The sequence below is a fragment of the Heptranchias perlo genome, chromosome 2, assembly GCF_035084215.1.
Source record: "Heptranchias perlo isolate sHepPer1 chromosome 2, sHepPer1.hap1, whole genome shotgun sequence".
Lineage (NCBI taxonomy): Eukaryota > Metazoa > Chordata > Chondrichthyes > Hexanchiformes > Hexanchidae > Heptranchias > Heptranchias perlo.
Window position 1 is genome coordinate 72380077 of NC_090326.1, and position 14555 is coordinate 72394631.

Consider the following 14555-nt stretch of genomic DNA (forward strand, 5'->3'; position numbering starts at 1 on the left):
AGGTGTAAATGTTGGTGGAGGTTTTATTTTTCCTGCCCCCAGTTGTCGGCTGGAGCCGGTCGCTTTTCGTCCCCCAGAATCGGGGGTAGTTTCAGGTGAGGACTCATTTCATTTGGTTGGTGAGAGAGATCAAGGAATCTGTTTGTTTATTTGTTAACAGATCCCTCCCTCCTCATGTCTGATTAGGTTAATATCGAGCCATGGATGACTAATCAGATTGGAGGAGCGGGGGCTTCTGACTCCGCCCCTAGCCCCGCCCCTGAGACCTCTCGGCCAATGGTCACTCGGAGGAGGCGGTGCTACAAGGCAGGCGCCCCGCCCATTGGTTGACATTTAAAAGCGATGGTGGGGATGAAGATGTGGAGGAGGGGGCTGCAGGGGGGAGGCGATAGAACGCGGTGCGGGCCAGGGGAGGCGGCAAAGCAACTGCAAGAGCTCAACTCGAATACATTAAAGAATCGCTGCCGGGCTGTGCTTTCTGTTTTTATATATATATATATATAGATATCTATCTATTTTACAATTTTTTTCTCCAGGTGGGGGGTCGTTGAGTCGAGGGGGTTGGACTCATGATGCAGTTAGCAGAACGATGCTTCCCTTCCACCACTAGCCTGCCCAAGACTTTCTACAGCTTGTCCTCTTCTCCCGAGAGCCAGAGCCCCACGTCCACACACCTCGACTTCCCGGACACCGATCGAAGCGAATCGATCCAGGAGAACGGTGACATCCAGAAAAAATTCACCAGCTCCACCATGCTGACCGAGAACGAAAGCCACAACTACGCCAGCTCCAAAGGGGCGGCGGCGGGTGCCGCCGCGGTCGATCGGGGTAAAAGCTCCCCGGCGGCGGCGGACGAGGACTTGGCAGAAGTTCGCTACAGTTTGGATGGACTGGGAGCCGAGAGATATTTCCTGTCGCCCGTAGCCCCGCAGAACCTGAGCCCCAGCCATCACCAGCAGCAATCACAGCAGCAAGTCGGGGGGAACCCAAGCGCCCTCCTGCCCTACCCGGGTCAGCACCCCTCGGCTTTCCCCGTGAACGGCGCTAGCAGATACCTGAGTCCTCATTCCATGCTGACCAACGGCGCCTACAACCCGATCTTATCTCCGGTTGGAGCCCAGGCTTTCCCCCCTTCGGCTTATCCAACTTACACCGGATCAGGGCGCTCTCAGTACGGACACGGTTACCAGAGTGGACCGCTCTACCCACAGTACCAACCGACCATACCACACCCGACCCGAGCACAGGTCTACCTCTGCAATCGGGCACTTTGGCTCAAATTTCATCGGCACCAGACCGAGATGATAATCACCAAACAGGGCAGGTAAGGTTCGATTCTTTTTATTAAATAACGATCAACAAGCGTTGGCTTTGGCATTGGATATCTGACATCGTTTTAAGTAGTAAATGCTGAAGTTTTTGTTTTACAAGGTAATAATTCTGAATTGAACCGGATCTCTGAAATATCGATAATATAACTAATATATTCGTTGATGATACTTATATGTGGGGCTATTATCTCAGGCTTTTTTTTCTAATTTCAGTGCACTTGATCTTCTGGTTTATTTTGTGCTGTGTCTAATGATGATGCTACAAGTTGTTTCAGATAGGATATGTGTCAGGCCCTAAATAGTATAGGGATGTCAGGCATGTTCCATGCATCAAGTATAATTAAGGAAGGTGTAACGTTCAAATTTAACTTTAGCTCAAATCATGTGTTTGAAAGCATATGGGACTGCCGAATCCCAGAACCTGAGCGTTCATCTGTGATAATAGAGTGAGTACCTGTGCTCACCAATAAACCGGAGGAAAAGTCTAGGGCGCGTCCCCTCGAGGTTTGGTGCTGATAAGCGATACAACTTCACCTGTAATGAAATATTGGAGAACAATTTGCACGAGACTAGTGTCGATTTAAGTTTCCAAATATCACGTGAGATAGATCTATGCCATTCTGAAGATTGTTCGTGAATACAGATAGCGCCGAATCGACTGTAAATGTGCAGGTTCGATTGGTGACGATCCTTAAATCCCACGAATGCTTGTTCTGCCTGGATGTGCAGTCTTATTTCTGACTTGGTACTACAAGTTGTTTCAGAGCACAAGAGTTGAGTTAGGTGTCAGGCCCTGAACAGTATAGGGATGTCAGAGATATTCCATACATCAAGTATCATTAAGGAAGGTGTAGGGCATAAGAGACTGCCGAATCTCAGAACCTGGGCATTGTCACCAGAAATCTGTTTTAGTGGAACAGAAAGCTGATTTGGTCTGATTGCTTTAAAGAATCAGGATTGCCGAGCTGAATTTCGAATGATATGCTTAATAAACTTATCAGCTAAACTGTATTTATAAAGACGTTGATACAGCGATCCGCCCTTCTTCCTACCTCAAGGTACAGATGAATTCTGGACTGGGACGAGATTTTGCAGTCATTCTCTTACACTGGACTATAGCTTTCCATCAGTAGTATTCATCCTAATTGACGATTAAATTCAGTTGCAGAATCGGAATTTCCTGTAATGCTGATTTTATAAAAATGAAAACCCAAATTCCAACGTTATGGGCGTCGGTAGGGCCGGGTGTAAAGTGTAATCTGTAACGGTATTTTACGGCCATATGAATATTAGGATTGGGTGTTAAGGACGAAAGCAATGTCCATGCCATTTCCCCTATCGCTTTCTATACTCTATGGTACACCAAGAAAATCACAAATTCGGTGAGATCGTAAAATTATTCACGTTGTCCAGCTCGAATTATTTGCCACAAGACCACCTGAATTGGATTAACTTGCGATCAGATTCACAGAATCTATTTACCGCATTGGCGACTTTGAAACAGAATGACATCCATAAATTACCGGTGCTAGCTATCAAGGCAACTTCAAAGAGCTCGCTACAATTGCACATCGATTAAATATTCCGTGTTGTTTCTCAATGCACGCGATTCCCTTTCTCTGTTACTGCCTGTATAGTTTTATCCACCACATCACTGGTGAGAAATTGTAATGTCGAAGATCACACCTTTACTGGTTCTCACGGAAACTAAGCTTGCAATTGTGTTTTTTTTCATTTACCCATTTAAAAGCCTGGATCCAGTTTTGGTTTCGTTCATGTAGGGAAGAAAATCATATCACCTTTTCATAGTTTCATTATTTACTTTTTCGGTGACGATGAGTGATCCCAGTGTCTGATCACAGACGCGGCTCATCTGAATAACGATATCCTCTGGCTGATGTTATGCTAACAATTCTCTGAGATGCTATGTTTTTACCTGTCTCCCGTAAAGTATTAATTCTGATCACTCGCCGTTCATATTTGATCAATTATTAATTATGGGCTGACCTTACTGTCATGGCCTGTTTCTGGGAAATGTGCTCCAGAACATTTCATAAAATATAGTTTCGTCAAATCCACTCTTTTTATTGTCACTTTTCAAACCCCCAATTCTAAATCAGTAAATTCCATCTCCCCCTCTCGATTAGTTCTCTGTTTTAATATCACTTCATGCAGGTTCAATGATTTTCTCATCACATCAGTTGAGTGCTGCGGCTGAAATATCCGCACATTTCGGCGAGACCGCCGAAGGGATGTTCGTTTTCTAACATTGGAAGGGAAGATCACCATACATGTTACAATATAACTTCGGACTGAAATCCTCCTGGCACCCCTGTTCTTTCAAATTGACGCGTATACAAACATTAATCGACTCTAGAACTATCGCAATTGTCACAGAATAATTGGTATCGCTGTCGGCTCACTTTTTTTTGGATTTGTCGATATTTTTGATTTATTCCGGTTCAGTGGTGTTCTTTACATTTATTAACGCTTTTTATGAGTTAACAATCCGGAAGAGTACAAATTAATTAAACCGTTATTTTTTAATTTTAATGATAGATCTGATGCTCTTTATTAGTGTGTGTTGACCATAAATTGTACGTTAATCTATGTAAAAAAAATCAACGTAACCCAGTTTCAAAGTTCGTATTTCTAACAACAATTTGGTTTGCCCCAATAAAATAATTAAATGTTAAGATAGCAATGATGGATATAAACTCTACGTAATAATATGATACAATTTGTAAAATACACTGACGATAGAATAAAACATTCCAGTTTAGAAACTCAAGGCATTTGTTTAGTGTTGCATATTTCCAGTACATAATGGAGTTTAATTTGAAGTATTTTGTGTTGAATTGTTTACCCATCCCGTTAGCACAAAGTACGTTGCAGGTTTCCCGAGATCGTTGACACTGAGAGGCTCAGTCAACCTCAGGGCCATGAATGCTGTCAGACCTGAAGCCTTATAGAATCCATGGACCAGAGGTTGACATAGCCTATCGGTTTCAGAGCCCGAGGCCAGATCTGATGGCCGTCCTGCCCCAAAGATCGCTAACATCAGCTCAGGTGCACAAGCTGTGCGCTTAAAATACTATCCTGTTCGGAAATCATTTTTCTGCTCTTGAAAGTAATATAACTGCAAAATTTGTCGGGCTTTGTTTTGGAATTATGCCCCTCCCCGCATATTTTCCTGTTTCATTTCAAAATAACTTGCGGTTTAAAAGACTTTTTGTGCTCTGTAAATGTTAAAAATTCAAAAGTCGTGGTTTTTGGGGCCTATATGATTGGAAATTACTTCGTATAATATGTTATTAGTGCTAAAGTACAGAAAATGTCTATCACAAGAGTTAGTATTTTTCCATAGTTCAGGAACTTACGGATGTGTTCTGGCTCTTTGCAGTTTGTGCTTGTTGGTGAAAGTAGTGCTTTCCATTTCTCCCTGGCAGCGTTCGTTACCTGGGACTCGAGACTCGCTTAAATGTTTCGCTATGAACAGTTCTCGCCGATTCAGTTATCGGGTTTCTGTCGTTTTATGTGCATTGATCATATAAAATTGTATATTTTTGTTGCTTACTCTGTTTCCCCAGGCGCATGTTCCCCTTCCTGAGTTTCAATATCTCTGCCCTAAACCCGACATCTCATTATAATGTGTTTGTGGAGGTTGTGCTGTCAGATCCCAATCACTGGCGATTTCAAGGAGGAAAATGGGTGACTTGCGGGAAAGCTGACAACAACATTCAAGGTGCGTATGACTGCTCAAAATGTGCAGCACCTCGTTCCTGGCGACCGTGTAAATTGTAAACTGTTTGCATATGTAATTGTGTCACGGTTATTTTTATGTTTAGAGGCAAGACATCAAATTTAGATACATATTTCCCCAAATCGGTTTGTTGCGGAATTTGTTACTTCTTCGGAATTCCTGTTAGTAAACATTGCTAGAGAAAAGTATTGTTGTAGGTAACCCCTTAAAAAGCCCCAATTTCGCTGTGTTGGTATTGGTATAGCCAATTATATCTTGAAGGTATTCATACCTACAAAAAATTGGCATACTCTCCCTAACATGCATATACTTAAAATAAAAACAGAAAATGCTGGAAACACTCAGTATCTGTGGAGAGAGAAACAAGAGTTAACATTTCAGGTCAATAACCTTTCATACTTGAGTTGCCAATACGCTTTGAACCGATAAAACTCTTTTTAAAAATACCGATTGCATATAACAAGATGCTCCTGTACATGAAATCGGACGAGCGGGTCAGCGGTGCTGTTTATAACCAGACTTAGAATCAGACATTCCAGCGCAGAATGAGACCATTCGGCCCTTCGCGCCTGTGCCGCTCTTAGCTCTTCAACTTCCTTTTCCCGTCTATTACATGGAGCAGAAGTGCCGGTGACAATGCTGACCGTATGGAGTAACAATGAAAACTGCAAGAAAAGCCTGCTTTTATCAGAACCTTGTAAGAATCAGCCCTCTTATCTAGAAATCGCCCAGGTGACTTTTTGATTGTATTTAGAGTTTCCTATTGGTTGAGGTTCTGAAAATCCGTTTTTAAAATGTTGTGTATTTAAGGTTGGTGGCTTACTTTCACTTCTATGAAAACGACCTGACATTGACACGTAGGTAAATGAAAAGGGAACACTGCGCATCATCATTAGGACTATTTGGAGTTGGACCAATAGACTTGGCACTCAATAGGAGGCCACCAATATTGCAAATGGTCCAATCAAACTAAACAATTTGCAATTAAATTATGATCTGGTTTCATCGGTGATCCAGGTGTCCGCCGGTCGCGGAAGGCTTCAAGTTCACTGGTATTACTTTCCAGGGCCACCCCCGCTATCATTCTTCTCGGTCTCTTTTTGCGATCTGAGTTTCAAAAACTTTTAATCTACTCGGGGTATTCACTTTCTTACTTTTACCTGAACAGCTTTCAAATATGTCGTGCGTTAAGTGGACACTTCAGTACTTTATTTGTACCGTACTTTGACAAAGTATATTCTATAACAATAAAATTATTTAAAATGTATGAACAGTGCGAATTTCTAATGTAAAATCAAAATCAGTCTGCAATACCTTCCTATACAACCGGCCTGCAATATTCAAAATAATAGTTCCATTACTTAAAAAACGTGCAATTCTGCACAAATATTGCGTATATAATTAATGAGCTGGTATCCAAAGCACAAATCGATTTCTGTGCAATACTGTTCAGATGCTGTACCTTTAAAATTCGGTGAAAATTCTCCAATGTTTTTTCGGCCAAGTTGACAGTGTAACTGCAGTTTTCTTCGATTACACTTGATACAGAAATGTAACGGGGTTGTGGATGAACGAGTGTCACTACAGCCAGGCGTAAATATCGGGCTTTGTTTTCGCACTGGGGACAGTAGTGGGGAATGTGGGATCGTTTTACAGGCTGATTGCATAGCAGCAAAGTGACACCTGAACAAAGAATGCTGTCACTCCTGATTAGGTCCATGATGTCTCACCTAAACCAAGATGTTAGAAGTACAGAATAGTGAAAATTGGTTCCTTGAACTTGTGTTAGGTTGAATGTGAAGTATTCAGTTGGGACGTGGGCTGAAGAAGGCAACTAGTTTTATTAGTCACACATCATATCATAAGCTGGTTCACTATCTCTTCACGTATAGACTTTTGTAAGCAATTTTACAACACCAAGTTATAGTCCAACAAATTTATTTTAAATTCCACAAGCTTTCGGAGCCTCCAGTCCATCACCGGCATCTCCACATCACGTATAGACTTTGCACAGGCAAAGTTAAAATTCAGTATTTAAAACATCCAGTTTCCTTGACAATTTCATTGAATGTAGTTACTCAAAATACCACATAGATACTCCATTTTCAAGCTGAAGTTAACGCAAAATCTTAATTCGAGAAAAAGGACATATCCCATTGTCGCTAACTTGTTCCTCACAACGTTGTCTTTCATTTTATTTCTTCCAGGTAACAGATCTTATGTTCACCCCGAGTCCCCAAACACTGGAGCTCACTGGATGAGACAAGAGATTTCCTTTGGGAAACTTAAACTAACTAACAACAAGGGCGCAACTAACAATAGCACTCAGGTGAGGCAGCAAAGGCAGGCTCCACTTATGTCCAATGTGTTAGACTGACACTAAGCCTGTGCAGAGAATGAGTAACAGTTGGGCGTTTTTCATTCTTACAGATGGTGGTGTTGCAGTCCTTGCACAAATACCAACCACGACTTCATATAGTGGAGGTGAACGAAGATGGTGCGGAAGATATGAGTGACTCCACGAAAACTCAAACTTATACCTTTCCAGAAACACAGTTCATTGCTGTGACTGCCTACCAGAACACTGATGTAAGTGTAGTTTATCACAGATTTCAATTGTTAAAGAAAATCCAGTTGTTAGCAACTGATGAATTTTATTTAAAATTTTTCTTATTATTAGATCACACAGCTCAAGATTGATCACAATCCATTTGCCAAAGGTTTCAGAGACAACTATGATTCGTAAGTATATGCTTTCAGTATAATAACTTTGAATTGAGGTCATTTTTCCCTTTTAAATCTCACTGTTTCATGGTCAGTTAGTCAACGGTCTATTCCCTTTTTTAATTCCTCAGTATGTTCACTGCACCAGAGAACGATCGATTGACCCCTTCTCCCACGGACTCGCCCCGATCCCATCAGATAGTGCCTGGGGCCCGTTACACCGTTCAGCCTTTCTTCCAGGATCAGTTTGCCAACAGCATACCATCGGCCCGGTTCTACAATGGTGAGCGAGCAGTGCCCCAAACAAGCGGCATCTTGTCCCCCCAACAGACCGAGGAGTCCAGCAACCCTCCCCAGAGGTGGTTCGTCACCTCCGTACAACAGCCTGGCACCAACAGGTTGGACTTTACCTCTTATGATGCAGATTATGCTACTAATGCCTTGTTGCCCTATGGTCTCAAACCTCTACCCATCCAATCTGCTCATTCCCTGAGCTACTATCCTGACCCAACATTTGGCTGGGGCTCCAGGAGTTCCCAGTACCAGAGAAAGATAGCCTCCGGGCTAACATGGTCCTCCAGAACAAGCCCATCAGCTTTCCCAGAAGACCAAGTGTTGTCCACCGAGGAAAAGTCAAGAGAAGAAGCCAACTCACCCTGGATTGAAACCCCTCCATCCATCAAATCCATGGACTCGGACTCAGGACTCTATGAAAACGCTTGCAAGAGAAGAAGGGTCTCAGCTGGCAACTCTAGCACTGAAAGCTCCCCAACAATCAAATGTGAGACAATTACTTCTAAAGAGTATAGCAAGGATGGTGCAAAAGCAATGGGCTATTATACTTTCTACACCAGCCCTTAAAGTATTCCTGTGGAGTTTGCCTGTATATATCCAATCCATTCACCAAATGTCGAAATGGTCTTACGAGTGCCAAAAAGACTAATGTTTCCTTCCACCTTAAGAACTGATCTTGTACAGTCTACCAGTGCAATCAAATTTTTAAGAAGGTGCCAAAGCTTTCTGATGCTGTAAGCAACAAGATGGACATATTCTAACCAAGCCTGTCCTCGATGTGACATAATATATAGTATTCATTTTAGAAGGAATTTCTTGAGGGAGGGGCTTAAGTACCAGATTGACTTTTACCATATGTGGTTTTATTTATTTGATGATACAATGATGTACAGTTCCTGTTCTGTATAGTCTACTGTAGAATAGGTGCAGTATGGTGTAAAATAAAATGACAGTGTTAGTTTGATGAATAAAACCCAAGTCCTTTCCAGTTCCATCAGTATGTACAGATTAAGCAAAAACAGCTTTTTTCAAGCATTAATTTTTTTCAAAAGCAATAAAATCAGACTGCAAATTTCAATTTTCCAAGGGATGCTAGTGTGTAAGGAACTAATGTACTTGTAGAGTCTCGATAAATGCATAACTAATGCACTTATAATTCTGACCATTTCCCATCTGTCATTCACATACCAGAAATAGAACAATGTAAAACCTGTAGGCAAATTAGTTATGTGTTTATCAGGCTTCAGGTGGCCATTTGATTGTAATTTTGGAAATTAAAATCTCACATATAAATAAAATTCTTCGTAAGGTAAGAATGGCGTGTTTTAAAGTGTCAGCACGTATGTATTATCGGTTTTAAAAAAAACACTTGCAGTTATCAAACATTTTTCAGTGCAATCAATCTGTATATGTGTTGAATTGAGACAATTTTAAAAGTCCCTACAAACAGCCTCATCATACCAAGAGTCTAAAATAGTCTTGAAATGTACTTGGCTACGTGTTTTAAGAAAACAAATCAGGGCTTCATTGGAAGATCTTGTCCATATGTGGTCTCTTTACAAAATGAAGTACCAGATCCTGAAGAATTGGTTAAAATGCAGTGTAATGAAATCCCATAATTGACAATATATTCATAGACAGGGTCCTTGAGAAATGATTAGTTCGCTGATATTTTGAAATGATACATTCTGTCTAAAAATCACGAGAAGGAGGAAAACTAGAGAATAAGAATTAAGGAAAAGTTTCTGGAATATTTTTGACGGTTTGAACACTCATGGGAGAATTCCGAATAATAAAGTACTGTATGTTTAAAATCTGTCTACGTTTTGATGGTGAAGGTTAATTCTGGCAGTTTACACAGAGCAGAAAGCAATCAGGATGCATAATCTCAATAACTAGAAATGTTGACATTTAAATATTTTCCACAATTAACACTACATTTAAATTTTAGCGCAGACACGTTAACATGACGGCAGCTGTTAGCTGAGGCTGACGACCATCTTTTTTCTTGTTTAAATCGACATCATTGTCTAAAACATTTATCTGCTGCACTATTTTTGTGGAATAAAAAGCAAGTTCGGACTAAGTTAATATTTCTCCATCCGGTTTGACTAGCACAAAATCTCTGCCGCTTTGCAATATCATCTTCCTTACAGTCATGCTTTCAACCAACAAACTTGTGACAAGCTTCTCAGTTTATTTTGCTACTTAAATATGTTAAAATACCAGTATTGTGTTCTTTGCCGTTGCTTTTTAGTTTACACTCTCCCAAAAGTTAAATCAAATGTATATGAACCGCACTGAAGGTCAGATTTATAATAGTGTAAAATCACGCTAAAAGTAGAAAGAGATCTACAGCAAGAATTTTACCTCAACGGGCGGATAGGTTTTTGCCTTATTCCAATATTGGAAGGTTTTGCTGATGCTACCAACGTGAATTCGATCCGCGCCCATCAACCTGACTTGTTTTTTAAATTTGTTTTTGAAATTTTGGTTGCTAACGCTCATGTGTAAAGGCGCTATATAAATGCAAGTTGTTGTCTCCAAACGCCGCCTTGTGGGGGATCGGAAGGTTTGCAGACTGGAAACATAAGACAGAAAACTGAAGAGGAAGTTGTACCAAGTGAGTGGGATGTTATCGATCTAGCCAGTGCATAAATGGCTTCAGTGTAAGACCACACTTTAAAAATATCAGGTCACACGTTTTTTCACAGTTTAGACGCTTACGTTTATACAATCTGACCAATATTCATGTGGTGAATTAAAGTGAAAATAGTCAAAAGATACAATACCGGACTCAACGTTAACGCTGACATTCTGGAAACTTAACGCTACATTTAGATATTTAAATTAAATGTACCTTTACACGTCTTCATTCGATTTTAAGTCTTACTGGTTTAGCACGACCGGGTGAAGTGGTGGATGTTCATTTATCAATCTTGAACCATAAAAATATAAAATAATAGTTTAGGTTTTTTTGTCCAATGTAATAAATCACGTGCAATAAACGCGTATAATTACATGAGCTCGTCCGAAATCTGATGGTATATTCATTTATTTTTGCAATATTTAAGAAACAATCGGAGGACAAGACATTCTGTAGCTTGGTTGAGTGTGAGTGCCTGTGTCAGATCCATAGTAAACTTCGATCCTGTCTACAAACCATCCCTATATTCCGCTGTGTTCACACCGGCCGATGCGTGTCACGTATCTGAGTTGGAGAGCAGTCCTGGGATCTGATCCTTGAGCTCTGACACCCGACCTCAACTACAGATCGAGCGCTCAAAATAAAAAAGGACAGATTCATGATTGTGGTCCAACAGAACCAGAAAGGCCGATTTGATCACCGTTGCTCTTTTTCGAAGATGAGAACGTTTTATTGGAAAGGGTACGGTTAAGTACAGAAAATTGTGATTTATTTCAATCGTTGAATTGACGATCAAAGTTAACCAGAGTGCTTGTGTGACCCCGAGTTCCAATTCTCTGCAAGCACACCAAAAACAATTGCGGGAATTAACAATATTTCAGTTTTTGTTTTGTTTTGGTTTTAACATGAATGCACAGTTTCTTAATGCGTATTGGGGGGGGGGGGTTGTTTTTCTGCCGGGCACGGGCTGTAAGTGTCACGGAAACAACACCCACAATGGGAAAAACAAACGACGATACATTAACACTGATGTGGATTTGAAGCGCAAAATTTTTTAAACTAAAGGAATGCATCTCTTTATTTCTGAAGTATATCCTCAGTTTTGTTTAAATTGAATTGTATTACATAAAATTGAAATGACCGTGGCTGTTTCTGAGAACCCTTTCATTTAATTCACCTTGCCTCAAACTGATGAATTTACAAGGTGTATGTACCTGGTTTAAGCGCGACGGAGACCAGTAATTCTGAAATACAATATCTACAGATTGGTAAAGCACCTCAGTATCACAGCAATAATTTATGAATCATTCAGTTCTGAGAAATCAGGCGACTTTGGAAGAGATGAAAAGAAAATGAAACTTACATCTGATTTTTAAGAGATGAACCTGGCATATCGGACAGATGTGTAGATATTTACATCTTCCGTGGATATTTTGCTCCCAGATAATCAACAACGCGGCTTTCTCTCAAACTCTGTAAATGTCCGTATTATTTGTAACAGCAAACTCAAGGTTGACACCAATATTATAAATGGCATTTAATTTAATAAGTAATATTTACTGTCGTCTTGGTTCTGGACTTAAGACACAGGGAAATAGTATAAAAATTGGAACATCGATTTTCCCTCTGTAACTCGTACACTTTAAAAGTACAGACCAACTACCTATACACGGAAGGCTATTCTAAACTGTTCATATGAAAACCATCAAATATTTCCGCTTTATAGACCCAGATTCGGTTTACAGCTACTGTGCTAGAAAGTTGTTGCATTTAACACCAAGTTCTTTTCTGACTATTTTCAATTAACACCCGAGAATTAGGGAGAGATTCTAAAATGTGGGTGTCAGACTCCAAATTGTAAACGGATCCATCTAATTGAGTCGAAAACAAGAATTCTAATAAACGATTCTGAATATTAAATACCTGGCTTCCCATAATCTACCAAATAAACGTCATCTAATCGGGACTGGCCTTACGAAAGAATGAATGTTAGTTATGAAGCAAGAGTTAAGAAACAATGTTATTTAGTATATGATAAATGGAAAAAAGTAACAATCTGTCGGACACCATCCCCTCCGTAAATGTACACTTTCCGTGCATCTTGATGAATTTCCAATTGCATTTTATGTAATGTTTCTGCCTTGCTTGTACATGTTTACAAAGAAACCAGCGAGTACGTTTAGGGTCAGTGCCCATCATGTTAACTTTCAGCTAAATTGTCTTCACAACACCTCGCTTATGATTTCTTTTTGAAACGAAATGGAGAAAGAATAAACTTCAATCGAGCTTTTATTTTCTTCGTGGATGAAATGAAGATGGTGTGGCAATATTTATTACGTAAAGCATTCTTTACAACAACAACAACTTACATTCACGTGGTGTCTTTAATGTCGTAACACGTCCCAAGGCGCTTCACAGGAGTTACTATCAAACAAAATTTGACACCGAGCCACATAAGGTGGTATTAGGAGAGGTGACCAAAAGCCTGATCGAAGAGATAGGTTTTAAGCAGCGTCTTAAAGGAGGAGAGAGAGGAGGAGAGGTTTAAGGAGGGAATTCTGGAGCTTAAGGCGGAGGCAGCTGAAGGAATTCAGCCCTGAAGATGACCGGAAATGAACACAATTCCCTCAAACTTTATCTGAAAGATTGTTTTGAAGTAGTTGATATTGTGCGAATTGTTAAATGACCTTCTGGGTCAATGCATTAACTTTGGATTGATAGTTTAAATTTACATCTGTTGTTTATACTAATGTGATAGGAATCTCCTGCAGGACAGATACTTGCCCTCTTTATACTACAGCAAGAGCTTAATTGCAGGCAACTGAAACATGGGATCCTTTTGTGGGTTTCACTGGGTGTCTAGGATGAAAACTAGATGTCTTCCCCAATGCCACTTGCATCTGGGTCCATCATCTTAGGCCTGGTCCTGTTGACCTCTGCAGAAATTGCAGAAGTGCATTGCTTGTATGATGTGAAAGGTTGAGAAACATTGAGGAAGGTCCCTATCATAACAACGTTGTGTGCAGTTGTTTTGATGTCAAGCTTGCAAATCCTGATTTTTCCTGCTGTTGCCTTATCTGATCCCAGTATAAATGAGACAACTTGCCAACAACTGGGCTGGCTCAATTACCCAACATTTTTCATCGGAAGTCATTCCGTAGAGCTGAGTATTGCTGCTTGCACTGCAGCACTGGATGAACATTGAATTTCTGTTGAGTGAGCAATAATGATTCTTTTTAATTTTTCCTTATTTTTTGTTTCATTTCTTCTCTGGTTTCCCTGTTGCTCACCCAATGCCGTGGTATATTATAGTGCACTCCAGATAAAGCTAAATTATTAAATACATTTCTGTTTCATGCATCATTCCCTTAAGAAGTAGGGAATCAGCAATTAAGTAGCAGTTCAGTGCACCCGCTTGCCCTGGCCAGCTGAACCACCCATGTACAGAATTATAGGCTATCAAAGAACTTCTAATTCCTTCTCCTATAGAAAATTCCTGAACAAAGCATAACTTTTGAATGGAAAATCCTGGTTGGAGTATAAAATGCTGCATAATCATTTAGTTTTGATGCCCAATACAAAAAAAAAACCACAAAGTAACAACATATTTTAGAATCCCAGCAATCTTTTGTGTGTGTTACTTTTCTGGGGGCTTTTGAACCTGAAAAATGATTTTGTGAATTGTCAGGATTCAAATATCCTTACACAAATATACTACAAATGTACAAATATAATACAAATTATTTATATAAGACTGCATGCTTTCATGTTATTGCTCACCACCAAAGCTACTATT

General features: G+C 40.2%; 1 protein-coding gene across 1 annotated transcript; it reads left to right on the forward strand.

Annotated features, from left to right (window-relative positions):
* Positions 1–400: 400 nt before the first annotated feature.
* On the forward strand, positions 401–9930 carry eomesb (eomesodermin homolog b). The gene is made up of 6 exons (XM_068002811.1): positions 401–1324; positions 4922–5076; positions 7302–7423; positions 7525–7683; positions 7775–7836; positions 7950–9930. The coding sequence occupies exons 1-6, from the start codon at positions 570–572 to the stop codon at positions 8677–8679; spliced, it is 1983 nt and encodes a 660-aa protein (XP_067858912.1). The 5' UTR covers positions 401–569; the 3' UTR covers positions 8680–9930.
* Positions 9931–14555: the final 4625 nt, after the last annotated feature.

Coding starts and splice junctions, on each gene's coding strand:
- eomesb (XM_068002811.1), top strand. CDS start 570: ATGATGCAGTTAGCAGAACGATGCTTCCCTTCCACCACTAGCCTGCCC. Junction 7,424..7,524: donor CAACTAACAATAGCACTCAG/GTGAGGCAGCAA, acceptor TCATTCTTACAG/ATGGTGGTGTTGCAGTCCTT. Junction 7,684..7,774: donor CTGCCTACCAGAACACTGAT/GTAAGTGTAGTT, acceptor TCTTATTATTAG/ATCACACAGCTCAAGATTGA.